The 17,625-nt window shown below is 39.7% G+C and overlaps 4 protein-coding genes across 5 annotated transcripts in view; 2 read left to right on the top strand and 2 right to left on the bottom strand.

The window, feature by feature from the left end:
* Window positions 1–757: 757 nt before the first annotated feature.
* LOC117639233 (ubiquitin-fold modifier-conjugating enzyme 1) lies at window positions 758–2,006 on the bottom strand. The gene is made up of 4 exons (XM_034374693.1): window positions 1,749–2,006; window positions 1,345–1,476; window positions 1,059–1,226; window positions 758–982 (listed from the first exon to the last, which is right to left on the bottom strand). The coding sequence occupies exons 1-4, from the start codon at window positions 1,869–1,871 to the stop codon at window positions 902–904; spliced, it is 504 nt and encodes a 167-aa protein (XP_034230584.1). The 5' UTR covers window positions 1,872–2,006; the 3' UTR covers window positions 758–901.
* Window positions 2,007–2,041: 35 nt separating this feature from the next.
* On the top strand, window positions 2,042–5,440 carry LOC117639228 (F-box/SPRY domain-containing protein 1). The gene is made up of 3 exons (XM_034374688.1): window positions 2,042–2,759; window positions 2,863–2,953; window positions 3,033–5,440. Exons 1-3 carry the CDS (start codon window positions 2,166–2,168, stop codon window positions 3,128–3,130), a joined length of 783 nt encoding a protein of 260 aa, XP_034230579.1. The 5' UTR covers window positions 2,042–2,165; the 3' UTR covers window positions 3,131–5,440.
* Window positions 5,441–5,564: 124 nt separating this feature from the next.
* LOC117639223 (putative ATP-dependent RNA helicase TDRD12) lies at window positions 5,565–15,307 on the bottom strand. Of its 2 annotated transcripts, none has more exons than XM_034374680.1 (31): window positions 15,151–15,307; window positions 14,447–14,652; window positions 14,279–14,371; window positions 13,991–14,157; window positions 13,647–13,867; window positions 13,386–13,525; window positions 13,233–13,313; window positions 12,201–13,156; window positions 11,398–11,542; window positions 11,170–11,331; window positions 10,930–11,088; window positions 10,699–10,851; window positions 10,342–10,576; window positions 10,114–10,257; window positions 9,903–10,017; window positions 9,610–9,829; window positions 9,325–9,473; window positions 9,074–9,238; window positions 8,841–9,006; window positions 8,545–8,736; window positions 8,267–8,468; window positions 8,052–8,196; window positions 7,809–7,916; window positions 7,555–7,696; window positions 7,383–7,472; window positions 7,114–7,295; window positions 6,851–7,037; window positions 6,406–6,752; window positions 6,207–6,331; window positions 6,001–6,126; window positions 5,565–5,905 (listed from the first exon to the last, which is right to left on the bottom strand). In XM_034374680.1, exons 2-31 carry the CDS (start codon window positions 14,645–14,647, stop codon window positions 5,763–5,765), a joined length of 5,661 nt encoding a protein of 1,886 aa, XP_034230571.1. In that variant the 5' UTR covers window positions 14,648–14,652; window positions 15,151–15,307; the 3' UTR covers window positions 5,565–5,762. The 2 variants fall into 2 exon arrangements, with proteins under 2 accessions (XP_034230571.1, XP_034230572.1); XM_034374681.1 differs by having other exon boundaries at window positions 15,071–15,279.
* A 764-nt stretch (window positions 15,308–16,071) lies between these two features.
* The window catches only part of LOC117639226 (calcium/calmodulin-dependent protein kinase type 1-like), a 32,289-nt gene continuing 30,735 nt past the window's right edge, over window positions 16,072–17,625 (top strand). Inside the window, 1 exon segment of the mRNA XM_034374684.1 lies at window positions 16,072–16,665. Within this exon segment, the coding sequence (XP_034230575.1) occupies window positions 16,556–16,665 (110 nt within the window). The 5' untranslated portion in view covers window positions 16,072–16,555.

The following is a 17,625-nucleotide window of genomic DNA, read 5'->3' as shown; positions in this document are numbered from 1 at the left end:
TATTGTTTGCCCTTTAAAATCACTGTTGTGTCACTTCATGCTTTTTACATCGAGTTAAGAGAATCAATATCATGTTGGTCATATCTACATGTATGGCTGTGCCTAAAATGTTTCCAATTCCCTGTAGTATTTATCCATAATATTTGAATTGCTGCTTGAAATGCTTTACATAGTGTACTGTATCTGCCTACCAATTGCTTTTCCTGTTCTTTGTTTTATTTGCGACATGGTCCTTTTAGTGATCTTCAATGACTTATCCAAATCACCTCTTCAGCTGAAAGTGTTCACTCAATCCATGTTTACTTTTCTGTGCATGATGGAAGAATTCATCCTGTCAGTTGCATCTTAATGCTTTATGAACTGTGTACCCTTAAAATCTGGTCTAGTCTCTTAATCTATTTGGGTAATTGTATTGGTTCAGAGGTGCTGGATGATGTATTTAGTTCATGTGGGCCGAAATTAAACACACCTTTACAAATTTGAAGAGCAGCTTCACAATAGTATTCTTTTGTTGTAGCAGTATTGTATTGTTTTATTCTGAACAAATTTAGGTGTATGTCTACTCAGTTCAAACCTCATCAAATAAAGTCTACTGATAAGTGTGTTTCTTTGATGTGTTGCTTCTATTAAATATCTGCGCTCATTTACCTTGGAGGTACAGACAGATTGAGTTTCTGAAATAGGGGCCACAGGCATGTGTATGTATAATTTTAGATATAGTTAATTGTATAAAAATGAATGTAAATAAAGAAAACTGTTTAAAAAAATATGTTTTATTTACAATACTTGCAGAGCAGGCACATTCAACCAAACCGATACCAATGCCTTAGGGTAGTGCCAAAAAGAAATGCATTTTGTCCTCTTTGGACTTACGTGTTCTAAGAAAATATTCATTCTTATCTTACCCTTCTGTCTTTTCTTTATACTGTATGACACCCTTCTCAATCATGTCAGGAATTTCCACAGCTAACCAGGGTCCAAGCTAGAAAATTTTTTGAAATAAGAAAGGGTAAAATGAAAATGAAGTGAAATGATGCATAAATGATTTCAATTCTTACCCCAAGAGCCATAGCATGAGCGATACCAAATTTAGGAACATTTCTTGCCCAGAGGGGCTTAAAATGGTCTGTCAGACAAATTTTTCCACCCCTGTACATCTTAGCAGTTTTGCCATCCAGCTCTGGTAATGCTATTTCTGGTGCTGTTGAAGGATATGTCACCGGAATCTGAAACATTGTTTGTTGTTGTTGTTGTGTATTGCATGATTTGGGAAGATTTTTGGTCTTCTTCTGAACACTTAAATAGTTACATAAAGGTTCAAAAGATAATGTCAATCAAACTCACATCAAATTCAACATCAAACTCATATTTCAGAAGATTATGTATATACCAACACTTTCCGAACCAACGAGTCCCTTGTTCGTTAGACTCTAGTCTGAACCAATCATTGTCAGCACTTTTGTTGTTTTGAACGTACTGAAACAAAGGCAAATATCAATCAGGAATGGGCCACAAAACTATGAACAGTGGGCAAAATGACAGAGAACAAAATGACAGAAAGCGTGCAATATTGAGCAGAACTGCCGTTGTTATATATCATCACGACCATATGGCACACATTGACTTGACCGTCAAAGGCTGGACAGGCTAAATCCTAAGAATATTGCTGACGTAACAGTCGCATAACAAAATATTCACTCGTTTGCGGACTGCAAGTGATGAATACACACATGACACTTATTATTTACCTGAATGAGAGCTTGATACTCTTCTTTCAACCTCTGCACCCATAGTTCTTTCTCACGGGGACCCGCTTTAGTTTTTAACAGAGGAATACAGCTTAGAGTTTTTCTCGTCGATTCATCAACCATCTTGCCTTCAACACTACAGATCAGGAATACGAATCAGTAGATGTAAAATTTCAACTAAACCCTTCGTCTGCTTGAACACATCATCAACCCCTGTAGAGTGAGAGGTGCTGGAAGACAACATCAACATAGGAAAGCTGGAGTGGGGATGGTTGCAGCAGGTGCTGGATGAGAACAGCTGATTGGTCGCCGGGGGATCACGTGGGCTAAAATGAGGGAACGGTGAACCGGAAGCGGACTGATCGAACCCTTTCGCAAGTGTTTTGTTCATTCCTTGTTTCAGCAGTTACCGGCAAAATGGTGGATGATGAAGACAACGGCATTGCTGGAGCCTTAAAAGATCATATTCTTGAAGTGATATTTTCTTATCTGGACTTACACGATTTAAGAAATTGTTCTTTAGTGTGCAAGAATTGGTATAGGATCCTGAATGACGAGAATAACGACGTGTGGAGATTACATTGTGTCAACAAACTTGCCGAGGACGCAATGACGTCCGATTTGTTGTCGTCTGTGCCAACGTACAAGGCGAAACTTCGAGGATTCTATCATGCTTGGAACCCACACGACTGTTCCAGGAATGTGTACATAAAACCTAACGGGTTCACACTTCATCGAAACCCCGTCGCACAGAGCACCGATGCGTCAAGAGGCAAAATGGGGTTTCGACACGGTAGACACGCCTGGGAAGTGATTTGGGAAGGACCTTTGGGCACTGTCGCTGTCATTGGAATCGCGACGAAGGAAGCTCCTTTGCAGTGCCATGGGTACGTCGCCCTTTTGGGGTCGGATGACCAAAGTTGGGGGTGGAACTTGGTTGACAATCACCTTCTGCACAACGGCAACTCACAGGGCAACTACCCCCTCCTCAATAACGCCCCCAAGTACCAGGTTTGTATGTCAACATAACCTAAAAGTTGCGCTGAATGTTTTTCAAAGGTCTGCCATCCCCTACTCAGTTTTTTTAATGATACCTTTGTGTTGTTATTCTTAGGTAGGAGAAAGAATTCGAGTAATTTTAGACTGTGAGGACAACACTCTTTCATTTGAGAAAAATTATGAATTTCTGGGTGTAGCATTTAGAGGTTTGTACTTTTTTTCCTGCTTGTTTACTAAACACAGCTTTGTTTGTGACTGCATACTGACATTTTATTTTTTTGACAGGGCTTCCAGGGCAGCAGCCTTTATACCCCGCTGTGTCAGCAGTCTATGGTAATACTGAAGTGTCAATGGTTTATTTAGGTCCTCCTATGGATGGCTAGGTGTTTATTTTTAAAATTATAGAACATTGTGTCTATTGTTTTTGAGAGTGACTTGACTAGAGCTAACATATTTTGTAACATCATTTTGACAAGTAAAATAACATAAGGAGGAAAAAGTTATCTGATATAAGGCTTGTTACGACTTATCTGGTCAGTTGTTCTTTCCCAAATTGACATGAAAGATATCTCTGGTGTTGAATATCTTACTCATTAACGTTTTTGATACAATTCAGACACAACTCGATAATTTATGCTGTTCTTAGTGTACAACCATTGTTTTCTTTCTGTGTTTAACTATTTTGTCCTATCTATCTAGTGGAGGCTAGTCCAAAGTCGGAGAGCAGGGTATGGGACATTCATTAGTGTATCATTGGGAGGAAATTTATCTCACCAACTCATGTTGTCATTTTATTCTAAGTGTACTTGAATCATGTTTCTGTTTTAAGTTTGCATCAGCCCAAACTTAATAACCTTTTTTTTTTAAAGCATCTTATGAATAAGGTATTTTACACTGTCAAAATGTATGTATTTGTCATTGCATCAGCACCTATCACAACTTGATTCACACAACCCTCTGTTTTCCTACAAGGTATGCAAATATTTTTGAGAAGTAGGATGAAATCAGTAGACTTATTCACTATGTTTTTGTGGCATCTGTTCATTTGATTTTACTTTTGAACTGTATTAAATCGGTCGGGTGTTACCCTGAAGAAGTTAAGATGGCATTGTTACTTTGTCACTCTGATATTATGTGCTCCATTCAGCAATTTAGCACTGAGCCATTTTGTGTACCATTTGATTGGTTCTTGCTTTTTTTTTGTTGTTTCTATACCAAAGATAATAGTCAGGGGTTTGTGATATTTTAATGAATTGTGGTTCATAATAAGTTACATGATTGTACTGTACATAATTTTTTTTTTAAATTTATGTTTATTTCTTGGTGTTTTCATACCTGCCTGTAGATCGTATTGAACAATGTTTTTCCAACTTTACTAAACGACTTCGTCGTCAAGATCTGATCCCTGTTGCTTCATCTCACAGTTAACTGTGTCCATGGATTTACCTTAGCCCGTGTTTGTCGTATAACGTTCTGTCATTATCTTGTTCCAAATCATTTGTCTATATGGAATGTTTTGATATTTCTTATGATAATTGTGGTTATTTATTTTTGTTTGTAGACAGTTTTGTGGTCATTCTGTTAAAGCACTGGGTGGCAACGCCCTCCACCTTTCTTGACGCCAAGTCCCCCCTTCCCCCCCTTTCCACTTAAGTTTACTCCGTCGAGATCCAAAGTACTAAGTCCTATAGGGCTAAGCTGTTTTGTTATTACAATAATATGTGACTTGAGGAAGTGTCTAGGCCAGGTTCCAACTCATAGGCTCAAAAACTTTTAAACACTTTTCTTGTACCCAGAATGAACTTGGTGTTAGAATAAGTGTACAGCGTTGCCACCCTGTGGTTAAAGTAGAACAGTTCTGTGGGTAACACTATTTTGTAACTACTTGGAGACTGATGCTATCAAATTTTCTGCTTGAGCAACTCCTCATTTTAACTGTTCTTTCAGGTTGTATTGTCCCTTACAACCTGTCTTCCTTTTCCTGTAGTATTTTGTTTCTTGGGGACTTATTCGACCAAAGCCTTAAGATAGTTTTAACATTTTATCAATATTATTGTAGCATTTGTGATCCTAACTCATCATTTCCCAATCCCTTCATTCTAAATCTGTGGCGTATGATATATGTAATCCAAAGATTTATCTGTGAATATGTATATAGTCATTACCTGTAATTTCTCCCTTTTGTGACATTCCAGTCTTAGGTACAATGAAATGTCTTAAAATTTGTTACCTGAAGTTACCTTCAAGATTAAAATAGTAGTGAAACACAAGAGTGGTTTTGCTCTTGAGTGCTCTTTAAGCTTGGATGTTTTATATTGTTTTTCTTTTTTTATTTCACATTCCATTTGACAGAGGACTACTGCTCCTCCCATCACTGGGCTGCTTTCCTAGAGCAATTCTAGTCATCCTTCCTCCATTTCACATCAAGTCATGTCAATGATGGATCTCTATTTAATAAATGCATCCATCAAGTAATGTCCTTAAAAAGTTTGTTAAGCCTGTTTAGTTCAAAATATTTTCTTGTGGCTCTGCCACGCAAGTCAGTTTAGTTAACATTTCATGACTGTCAATAGGATGTGAAGAATAGTCAGCATCATGGTGTGCATGTCTTGTTGTACAACACATTTTGTGTATAGTATAATGCACTTATTTTTTAATGCTTCAATCGTGTTAATAAATTATTGTTGTTGAGACAGTTGATTATTATTCTCCCGGACACAAACTGAGAACAGTAAGGAGGTAGTTACAGAGCTATGGATTGGGTCTACATGGGTGTACCTGTGGCTGACAGAGAAAATGAGTGAGATAAAAGAAAACTTAAAAAGGTAGAAAAACACTTTTAATTTAAAAGAAATACAAAATGAACACAAAATTATGACAGCAGCCAGTAATGTGGTTAAAAATTCATTGTAATACAGCTCAAAACCTATCCAATGTGTCATTTCAGAAATTAATTATGTTCTCATTATTTTAAATAAAAATTATTTTAAATTGATCAATAAAAGCAAAAACACTTTAAAACATTTCATCAGAATCAACCATTTCATATTCACAATTACTGTCAGGCGAATCTGACTCCAGGTCAGGCCTCACTTGTTGACTTTTCTCATACTTATCCAAAGGGCGCCGTCTCAATTTCAAAGGAATCTTCCTTATTTCTGAAAAAGAACAAAGCATCTCATTGGCATCACTACCCATTAGGAGAATTTGGCCAAATTTTGACAAAGATGTGATTTTATGTGGGAGGCAATACCTTTATTAAGGGTTTTTAGAGTATCTTCACCCTCTGAATCACTGCTATCTAGGTCTATTGCTTCAAGGTCGGGTGTTAACCAAGCGAACTTTCGAAGTGGAAAGAGCAGCCGCTCCCAAAGCAAACCTTCAAATATCCACAATAGAAAAGGGCATTACAGTATATATGTATGATGAGGTACATTTTATTTTAAACAGAGTACTCACCACTATATGCTTTCCTCATCTTTATCTCTACACTAAAACCCTTGACTACTGATGATACAGAGCTTGGTACAATAGCTCCACGCAGTTGCTGATCAATATGATAGAGTCGACCATTTACAGATGTGCTGCAAACGAAAAAATGATTAAATACCTCATCCAAGAAAACAAAAATATTGGTACGATATGTTTCCTTCATTACCTGAACTGAAATCTATCACATGTCCATTTTAAGAAATAATTTTCCACACCAGTAACACAGATTTTGATCCAAACAAAATAGAGGTCTTCTAGCCACTTTGTTGTTGGGGGACGAGCACTGCACAGTACTGGCAATACACTACGTCCAATATACTCGTATTCTTGCACCTCCCAATCAGAGTCCCCATCCCCATCCGCTTGCACAACATGTGCTTTTTCAGCTTGATGTGTAGGTTCTCTGCTTGCGGCCTTCTTGAGTGGGGGCTGTTGGTGTTGAGGAGCCAAAGCTGAAGCCTGTAATTGTTTAGCTAGTTCTTCTACCGCTTCTTTATTCTCCTTCTTAAAAGACTGAGAGAGGAGGAGAAACGAGATAAAGGATTTGTTAACTAAACCTCTCAAATTCGCCAAATTTGATCACATTAATGTCAGACAGTTTAAAAACTTACCTCTGCTAACAGATCTAAGCCAAAAATCTCAAAATTACCCAAACCATCATCAGTGTCATTGTCCACAAAACCACTTAGGTCCTCTTCCTTAAATTCGAGGTCAGACAGGTCCAAATCTGGGTCCTCATAATCAGTATTGTGTTGGGACACTGGCATCTCAGGCTCCGCTCTTACCATATTAGAGCATCTGCGGAACAGTACACAATGATGTAACAGGGTTCAAAAGAACAGTTCACTTAACCCTGTGATAAAGAGCCACTCACTTGTTCAACAAACTTTCATCAAGTTCAAAGTCTAAAAGTTCCATTTCTTCCGCACATTGTCCAACACCTTCCAATTCCAGCAAATCTTTGTTCAAAATTGAGGGAACTTGCTTCGAGCAATCAATTATAACAATGACATAGTGATTGCCACTTGTAAGTGTCGCATCTTTCTTTTTGCAAATCTGCCAAATAAGTTAAGATAAACTTAAAAACATCTCAATAAAAAAAGTTAATAATCCTGGTGCACGGTGTCCGGATGCTGAATTTACCTTGGCTAAAAGGCTGCGACAATCTGCTACATCATACAATTTGTCCACAGTATCACAAGAGGCTATCCCAGCAAGACTGCACTCAATGGCCTAATACAAAACAATTGTTATGGAATTATAGTCAAGAAGCACCAAATTAAAGTTGCAGTTAAAATTCCAAAGCTATGTTCACCTGGAATGGTAATCTTGTAATTGCCCAGTCAGGAATGCACTTTATTTGTTCGTGGGTCACATTTCCAAAATCACCATAATCAACATAGAACACAGTAAAAGAATGATCCTCATTTTGAGATCTTATTATCACCCTGTGCCACCTGCAAGTTAAATTTTTTTTTAAATTTTGAAACAATTAAAAGAAGTATGTAAACTTGCAAACAAAATAAATACACAAAATTAACAGTGAATGACTTAGAGAAAAGAACTTACTCATCTTTGTGGCTTGCCAGACAAATGCTTCCAGGTGATAGCAATGATACTTCTTCAGATTTCCTTGGGATGCCTTTTGTATTTATATCTTTGATGAGCTCATGAAGTCTGCATCAGGATTATTACATTAGCAGAGTTTGAAAAGAACCACACCAAAGGCAGCAGAGGAAATAAAACAAGCAACACTATTGAAGTAAGTAATTGAAATTGAAGTGTTTCTTGAAACGTAGATTTTTAACTTACAATGGTTCGAATTTAACTTTTCTGACAAAGAAAACAGACACACTTTCAGCGCTAATGAAGTTGATTTCTTCAAAAATCTCTGCCTCAAGGAAAGCCCAGGATGGTTTAGCTTGCTCCCTTGGTTTGATGGGACACTGTACAGCAGCTACAATGAAATTGTTAGTAAGTGAAGCTTCTCAGAGAAATTTAAGTGATAGCCAAGACACTAAACTGACCATTTACAGACGAAAGGACCAATGGCTCTTTTCCACATAGTTTAAAAAGATTTGGTAGATGTTCAGGGTTTGGTAAGGCCAGATGATCTCGCAAGAGACTTTGATTGATATTTCTCCGAGTAATGTGTTCACGAGTGAGTGGAAGCCATTCCAGAATATAAACAGGATCAATCCATAAGGAACCAGCCATACTCAGCATAATCTGAAGAAAAACAAGACAATTAATCCAGGTGATTCCAGTTACGAACAACCATGTTTTTGGTATACCAGCAACTTACTTGTCCCTGCAGGAGTGTTTGCCTGCTGTCTTCAGATTCATTGGTAGACTTCAACCACTTTTTCACCGTCCAATTAGCATCGGCACCAAAGTCACTGTCCTGATCAGCAGGTTGCAGGCCGCACAAGAACACGTCAACTACCTGTGCCGGGAAAGCTTTCAGGTCCTCTGGTAATTCATGTAGCATATATTCCTTAGAACATTAAAACAAACAACAGTTTAAATACATTGCATGACTGTAAAATTAAGATTTTCATAATAGTAGTAGTTACAAAAAAAAAAAAAAATCTTTAATACCTTTACTGTGTCATGATGTCCTTCATCAAGAAACTGGACAAGCATAGACAGAGGTTTACCATACTTGTCTCGATCTTTGACCTCCAAAATTTGCACACGTTGAAATAAGCCTATTTCCGTTTCAACAGCGAATAGATCTCCCACATTTATTTCGCCGACACAGATCCTGGTGCAAGAAAAACCTTTCAGTACATGATGGAATAGTTTTTAATATTAGAGGAGGGACAATTCACCTGCTGCTCTCCTTTCTGAAATGGGAAGACATCAACAGACCAATCTTAACATATCCAGAAGGCCATTTCTTCTTTTTTCCGTCAACATCAATGTGTTCTACTAATCTCACTGAGTAATGACCAGCAGAATGCACTTGTGTTACTTGCATGGAGACATGACCCGAGCTGAAAAGATCCAAACCAGATGGTTCTTACATGAGAAATGAAAGAACAGTGTTATCATTAGAGACCTTTGAGATTGACTAACTAACCTCGGCAGAATTTCAGACAAATCTAATTCATTAACAAAAACATGCCTGTTGGAGCAATCAACAGTATTGATGCATTGACCAAACATTTTTATGTTTTTGCAGAAAAGCTTGTTTATTTTGGTCCTTCTTTCTTTGTTCATAGATATACTCTGCACAAAAAGAAAAAAAAGTAACAAAAAATATTGATAAAATCACAGAGACAGAGAGAGAAATATAGAACATTGACATTGCTTGACTGTCTGTACATTTCATCATGTACCTAACAATACATGTAATCATAGTTACCTTTGCCAAGTCCAAATACTTTTGATCTAGTTTGCCAGCTATTCGCTGCATTAGTTGAACAATAACTGGTAACTGTTCAGTGTTTGATTCATCCATCAAAAGATGTATGGAAGGGGAAAGATTAGTTGTCTTCAGTGTTTTTACTTCCATTTTGTTTGGTAAATTGCCAAGTATAGCAGATAGACGTTTCACAAAATATGATTTATCATCAATGGGAAAACTGAAAATACAACAAAAAATATAGCAAACCGAACGAAAAGAAACAGGAACCTGACCTGGCAAGTGCTACACACCTGTAGTGGACAATGCTTGTGGCATCTGTTATCTTTAAGTCGTAAAACTCACTGTCAGGGCATAACAAAATATAATGATGCCCAGCTTTACTTGAATTCCAACTGGAAAGAATTGCTAGGGAAAGGAAAATAAAGAAAAAACCATGACTTTACAATGTGTCTGAAACAAATCACTTAGAATGAATAATTCGTACAGCTAACATTGATTTACTTTCAATATGGCGCAATTCTATGCCGGGTCTTACTACCAAATAGTTAAGACATGCATTTTCAATGAATTCTTCAACCCTTGATACTTCAGTTGCATCGCAAAATACAACTGTTTTTTGAAGACCGATTTGACTTTTCAAAATCTCTGGAACAATCAAAAGGATAAATTGCAAGATTTAAAAGTTCAAACACACCAAGTGACTGCAGTGATGTACACTTATCTACATACCGATGAGTTTAGAGAGTTTCTTGCCTGACTGAGTCAGATGAAAAATAACATCAGGTTTACCATAAACACAAGCTTCAAAGCAATCATTGATGCATAAAAGTGGGTTCCCACGCAAATGCTCAGAGAATGACAGGAGGTGAGGCTCCCACTTTTCACTTGAGACTACAATTTGAATGGGTTCATCTTTTGGTCTGATAGTTTGCTCAGCAACCACCTTTGCTTGAATTTCCTTTATCTGGAATGTGTTACGCGATTATTAAGAGAGCCGTTTTGGGCTTTATAGAATTACTTACAAGTTAGGTTCAAGAACTAAATGATACAATTATTACTATTATTTATTACTTAAAAGCAACAAACCTCTTTTAAGAATCTTGTCATCATGATGTCTGCTTCATCTAGAATGAGATGTTGCAAACGACGAAAGGTCAGGGCATACCCATGTTTATTCATTATTCTAAGCAGGCAGGGTGGTGTTGTGATAAAAATTTCACATCCATTAATTAATTTGAACTGGAATAAAAAAGTCAAGATAGTCAACAGACCACAAAATTTGAATTGAATAACTAGTATTTCAAGATGATGACTCACAATCAATGGATTAGCAACAGTAAGTCCATACACTACTTGCACTTGAGGGGGATTCTTCATGTTTCTAACGATTTTTATGCACTCTTCATAAATATTGGTGGCACTTTTACTTCCAGAACAAAGAATGAGTGCTAGCGGGCCACAACCCTTTAGGGTTTCCTGTAAATCGAGACAAAGCATAAGACACAGATATTTCTTGTGAGAGCAAACAGAAAGGCACAGATCAAATGATCTTATCACCTCTTGACTGCACATGAAATCCATTATAGGAATAATGTAACTGCTTGTTTTCCCAGATCTTTTTGGTGAAATCATTACAACATTTTGCCGTAGTTGTATGGCAGGCCACATGTACTTTTCAAGTGTCAAAATGTTGTAGCACCAGCGTCTCTCCTGAAGATACTGCAACAAAATACATCATTTAGCAAAGATTTTGATCAGAAAAAAATCATAGAAAATTAATATTACCTTTTCAATTGTAGATGAGAATTTCAGCTTTACATCATTAAAATTAACCCATGGCACAGGACGTAATCCTCCATGCAGCAGCACAGATCGAGAAAGGAAAGTCTCGTTTGGTAGAACATGATCAGTTACAGGAATCTTCGGACCACTGGAAATGTACAGTGTTCATCAAAATCCAGCATCTTAGCTTAACACTTTAGTTTTAAGTTAGCAAGAGGTGTGAGAAGGATCTAATGTTTGTGTTATGATATTTAAGACGCTTATGACTGAGTAGGAAGGAGAACTAGAATGCAATGAGGTGTCATAATGGGAAGACCTAAAAATTCACCAGTAATTTATTAATCAATCATTTATTAGCTAGATATTGACATGATTACAGTAATAAAACAAAAGGTACTGCTAGAAAACACACAATAGGTGCCACATCATTAAAATCAACAAAACATGAACTCTTCTAATGAAAATATAATGATGAGATTTATAAAATGTTAGAATCAGGCAGATTGATATGCCCAAGTCAATTTGTCTTCCTCATCCCCCTTCCATTAATCAGCTTGCATCCTTAGCCTTGTCACCGCACTGAAATGCAATGAAGCTATTAACTACTGAGTGATGTAATATTAGTGGTGAAAAGCAGATGAAATTAGAGGTATGAAAATGGAAAAAGAATTTCAGTAGAAAGAGTTTGAAGAGTGGGAAAAGATGTTAAGTTGCACATTTGAGGATCTTCAATAAAATGAATGTTTCAACGTGAATAATCAATTTGTCAAGATGCAGCAAATTAAATAAACATAAATTTAACTCACCTTAGCAATCGATTCCTCATTAAACTTGATGAATCTAGTGGTATCTGCTTATCCTGATCAGGCTGCCTTGCAGGGATAAGTTCAGTGATCCCCGCTGTACTCTCAGAGCTAGTAGATTCATCAGTCCTTGAAGAGGGCGGCGTCTGTTGTTTCCGAAGTTTTGAAAGCAGTGACATAAGTCCAGATGAGCTTTGCAATGAAGAGTCGTTCGAATGACAAGAAGCACTGTCATTTGAGTCTTGTGCCGTTTGGGAACTTGAGTTTAAAGGACAGTTGGCTGGTGGGACTGGTCTTTTCTGAGCAAGTTTTGAAAGAAGTGACATACTTCCAGGTGAGCTTTGCAATGAAGAGTTGCTTGAATGACAAGTCGCACCATCACTTGAGTCACGAGCCGTTTGGAAACTAGAGCTTAAAGAGCAGTTGGCTGGTCCCTTCTGAGCAGGGCCTCTTCTTTGCAAGCTGCTGTCAGATGTACTTGAATCAGAGCTGTACATCAATTTTGTCTTGAACATGAGATCTCTTCCATTTGGAGTTGAAGGTCCATTTTGACAACTCTTCATAGATTGTTTGGAGCTGCTAGAAAACGAATCTTCGGAATCAGATGATTTCAAAGGAGAGCGAGAGCTGTGTGGCTGGCTTTGAACATTATGTTTCGGTTCTTTCTTGGCTGAATACCCAGCGGGAACGAAACAGGCACCCAGGGACTTCGGAGCCGACAACTCTTCAGGAGCACTTTGAGAGTGCAAAGGTGCTGAGACTTGCTCTTCAACACTAGAATTGACCTTGGTGGGAGTTGAAGATGAGGAACATGTTTGAGTCAAGACTACCTCATTTGTCCTTGTCTCATTGCTTGCACTTTTACTCTTCTTAAGCTGTTCAAGAAATGAAAGGCGGCCCTTGGTTTGGGGAGATGTCCTTACAATATGTTCACCATCGCTGCTGGATTGAGGTAATGGCTGTCAAGGAAGTCAATGAGAAATCAAACACAGACAGATCAAAGAGAGTACTGTGAAAAAAGATTTGATGAAATACCTCGGGAATGACAGGTGCTTCCTGTGCTGACTGTGAACTAGCGACTGTTGACTGTGAACTAGCAACACTTTGCAAGTATTCCTAAAATAAAAGACTCATCGTAACTGAAAAGAACAGAACTTAAAAATATCACCAGAACACAGTTTAAATTACCATCATGCTGGGTCTCTGGCTTGACATCATGGACCTTGCTGGAGATGGAGAGAAACTGGTGGATGTGTCAGTAGAATAACCAAAAGAGAGAGGAGATTCGCATTCACTGGTTTCAGAAGCATCCATTTCAACTTGTTGTCCTGAAAAAGACACCTTACAAGCTTAAAGGAACAGGAAGTTTGTTCTGACACAGAAGAAGAGAGAACTGAGAATAGAGGATATTTACAGTAAACCCACATTAAAAAGAAAATTGAAACTTACGTCTCTCAAACTCCACCTGGTTGTACTTAGCGAACTTTTTCTCACACAATAGGGTTGAAAGACTAAAAAGTTTTTCATTGTCTGGCATTTTAATCAGAATGTCACCATATCGAGCATTTCCACGGGGAGAGCGACTCTTCTCCACAAAATAAGCTTCTAAGTAACTGTTCCTGACATCATTTACAAAGTGCTCTGCAGCAGGTGTCCACCCTTCAGATATTCTACCCCAGCAAAAAAAAAAGTAAAACAAAAAAATTATTTAAAAAATTTAAAATATTGATACAGTAGTTTTTAGTTTCAATTTCATGATAATTATTATTAAATTGAAAGAACATTTCACTTACTCAGGATGGAAATTTTGAAGATCAGGGGAAAGAGTTAAACTTGTTGGGACAATACCTTCCAGCATAAGAACTAATGCTTGGTACGGCACATCTGGAAGTTTATAGGGGATACTGTACAACTTTTCAGGTCTCAACAAGAAAGTCAGACCATGATCTAATAGGAAAACCTGCAAATAAAATTGTTCAACAAATCTCAAAACAATTCAAGAAAGAACCATACTGTGATCTAACTCAAGGTGTAAAGTCAAACATAAAAATAACTACTACAACATTGCATGTCAAACTTACTTTATATTTAGGCCCTGTCTGCAATTCCATTCTACACTCTATTTTCCCTCGATGCCATAGATTGCTATTATTCAAACTTTGAACAGCCACAATCTGCAGAAAAAAATTTAGCAGTGACATACCTGTGACGGATTTAAGCAATTTCCACTGGAGTGAAATTGTACTTACATCATCAGCCTCTCTAACAAGAGAGGGTTCCTTCTTCCTATTCCTTTTAAAGGTTTTGCCTAGTTCAGATTCCAAAAGGTATAACTGGAGGCGCTCTTCAGACATACCCTCTCCGGCAATTTCAGTCGCCCAAACTGAAGCTGGGGTTCTAAATTTATTGATTTGAATATGAAGTGCATTTTTGGGAATATGCTCATCCATCTTGGCTGAAGGCAAGGAAAACTATGTTAATTAACATGGTACGAATGACAATGGGAGGGAATGCCAATTTGAACACAAAGTAATTAATGGTATGAAAGTAGGAAATAACAAACACAGTCCATGCGAATGATGGATGCACTACGAAAGCAAGCTAACTGACCACTTGCTCTCTTCTTACAAAGTCAGAAACACTATGCATTCGTAGAAATGCAAGGGAAATAACATGTCAACAGGTTATGACGAACGTGCCGGTTTAACATTTCGCATGAGTTTAGGTAGAATAGCCGGAGAGACACAGCTCTATGAAACTGAAAACGACTCTGTACGTAATGGACTGAAAGCCTAGCTTGAAAACAGTATCTAGACATTCAAATTTTGGCAAAATAGGAAGCATGTTAAACAGGCTGTAAGAACACAACTTACACAAATGCTCCTCTGCCCGGAGTCATACCACCACTAACATGCACATTCGTAGGGCTGATTCACTAGGAAATTATACAAACCTAAAAGATCTTGAATACCAAGCACTCAGTGATTAATATCGATAGAATTCCGAAATCAAAACGGGCGTGCAATAACCACACACACCTCTCTACCCCACATCCCGCACGCGCACACACACACTCTCACAGACACCACACGGACAACATGTTCGGGAGTTATAGTGCCAGACAGCAAACCTTAAAGAAGGTGAAAAAAGCCATGAGTCAACACCTAAAACACAAACGAGACTGAACGATTTGAAAAATTATCAAGTTTATTACATCTCAAATCCTTAGTTTGCCCTTTTAAAATTGTATTTCGTGCTACAGTTTTATCTTTTCATTTTCCTTATGTTGGTGTTTTAGTCCACCGCAGGATGCGCACCCTGGCGGCATCGCGGAGAACTACTGCGATTTTCCTAGAGATTCTGGAAAAGAGGCGGGCTTGGGAAAGGCCTTCCCTGATTGGACAGCGTTACAGGTCTGCCTTCCTGTTGAACCTTTCTTTTGACAAGCAAATTCGCTGCTCTGTGAGAGCTCTGGAATCAATGAAAACTCGAGGGAGTTGGAAACGTTTCCGATCCGGCCGTGTCGTAGTGTGAGCACTGCACGGGGAATTTCTCGAGCTGGGAACGGGCAGGGGGCGACTTCCCTCCCTCCCTTCTTTCAGGTCCAGGACCAGGACCCTGTTCAAGCGTCCTGCAGCGTAGGCCTCCTGCAGCCACCCCCTCCCTACCCCACCAAACACTGGCCTGCCTGGCAGCGCGCAGCACAGTGCGCAGAGAGCCTTGGCAGCGCGCGACGCGACCATCCCCGGATTCACTTGGCCAGGGAGGCATCGCGGCGCATCGCGGGCTGGAGCGAATGTTGCGTGCGGACGCGAGCGTGAGCGTGCACATCACGGCGCGCTGCGAGCGTGAGCGTGCCGAGCGTGCCGAGCGTGCCGAGCCTGCCGCGGGCGTATCGCCCGGGACTTCCTCGTCCGCGGGAGGAGAGCGCAGTCCGTCCGTCGGTCTCTGTCACCCTGTCGCCGCGAGCGCAGCGCGAGCGCCAGGTGCCAACATGAAGCGTGAGCTGCGCTAGCTGCGCCAGCCCTGTCGAACTGGCTGAACGGTCAAGTGACTGCGAGCTGAGCGCTGAACGCGGCGCGACGTCCGTTAAGGCCGTTAAGGCCCTGCTGCACAGCTGTCACCGTCAGCCTGTCAGCCTGCCTTGACGCCTGCCGCGCTGAGCTTCGCGCCCCGCGTTTCGCGTGTGATTCAGTGAACGGTGTTTACTTCGTGGGCCGCTAGTGCTGCCAGTGCTAGTGCTGTCAGTGGAGTGGTTTCGTGTGTGCCAACCGAGCGTGTGGATGTGGTGGCCGTAAGCGCGTCGAGGTGCGGGCTGCTGCTGTGAATGCTCTGGCAGACAATCTGCCCCGATCACAATGCCTCTCTTCGGGAAGAAGGACTCGAAAAAGTCGAAGAAGGAGTCGAAAGATGTGGAAAAGGTGCCGTCCGTCGATGACAAGTATAACCTCAAAGAGCTCCTCGGCACGTAAGTATTTGCTAGGGGGTTTCTGTCGTGTTGTTTTGTCAATTCGCCGTCATAACCTTAAAGTTTAAAAACACTCTCTGAAATTGATTGTCTTGGAGGGGTCGTATTTGTTGAAAGTTGCAAAGGTCAACATTTGATATGCTTTTTTTCGCACCATATTGCTTTGTGATTTCTGATCTTATTTGTATTTTTGGTCAGTTGTTGTGATTTTACAATTTTGTTGATACTTCTTCTCAATTTTTGTATTTTTTCTCAACATAAGTTATATGTTGAACAGCTGTGTCAACCTTAAAATCTTATGACAAAATTCGAATTTGTCGATAGAGAACATAATTTTAATTTTTGCTTCATCCAGAGTGTGTTTTTGCACGACATTGCATCCACTCAGCTGGAGGAATCCATGTTTTAGTTGCACTGTGTGAATGGCATTGCCTGTTGTTCAATTATTCCCTCACAAGAGCCCCTGTAGTTTGTTATCAGTTAGCCCGTTTTCTCATGTTTCGCTCTTTCATTCATTTTTCGGTTCAGTTGGTCATCTCAAATTTTTGTGTGATAAATACTGCTTGACGAAACATGATGGCCTGTCCACAATCAGAATTGATTGATTCCTGCAGTACTTTTTAATATTGTGTAGACAAATTAATTGTATCAAGTTAGTTTTAAAAGCTCTGCTCTTATTTTTCTGACCGTCGGGTGCCCCACTGCCTCGGGCACACTGTCTTAGCAGAGGGGTAATTTTCGGGCCTGGTCAGTGAAAGGGGGTGGGGTGGAGGGGGGGGGGGGGGGGGTCGAGCACTTGGAGCACTGGCGACGTGCCTTGCCGTGTGCCGTGCCCCGGCAAGCCCCGGCCCCGCACGGCCCGGCTGCATAGATTTCGCTTTCTCTCGCGGTGCTGGGCGCGAGCAGCGAGCGTGAGTGCGCGGCGCTGCAAGGCAAGGCGAGGCAAGGCGAGAGGAGGGA

The sequence above is a fragment of the Thrips palmi genome, unplaced genomic scaffold (genome assembly GCF_012932325.1).
Source record: "Thrips palmi isolate BJ-2018 unplaced genomic scaffold, TpBJ-2018v1 HiC_scaffold_11, whole genome shotgun sequence".
In the NCBI taxonomy this organism is placed as follows: domain Eukaryota; kingdom Metazoa; phylum Arthropoda; class Insecta; order Thysanoptera; family Thripidae; genus Thrips; species Thrips palmi.
This window is presented reverse-complemented; position numbering and strand designations above follow the sequence as displayed.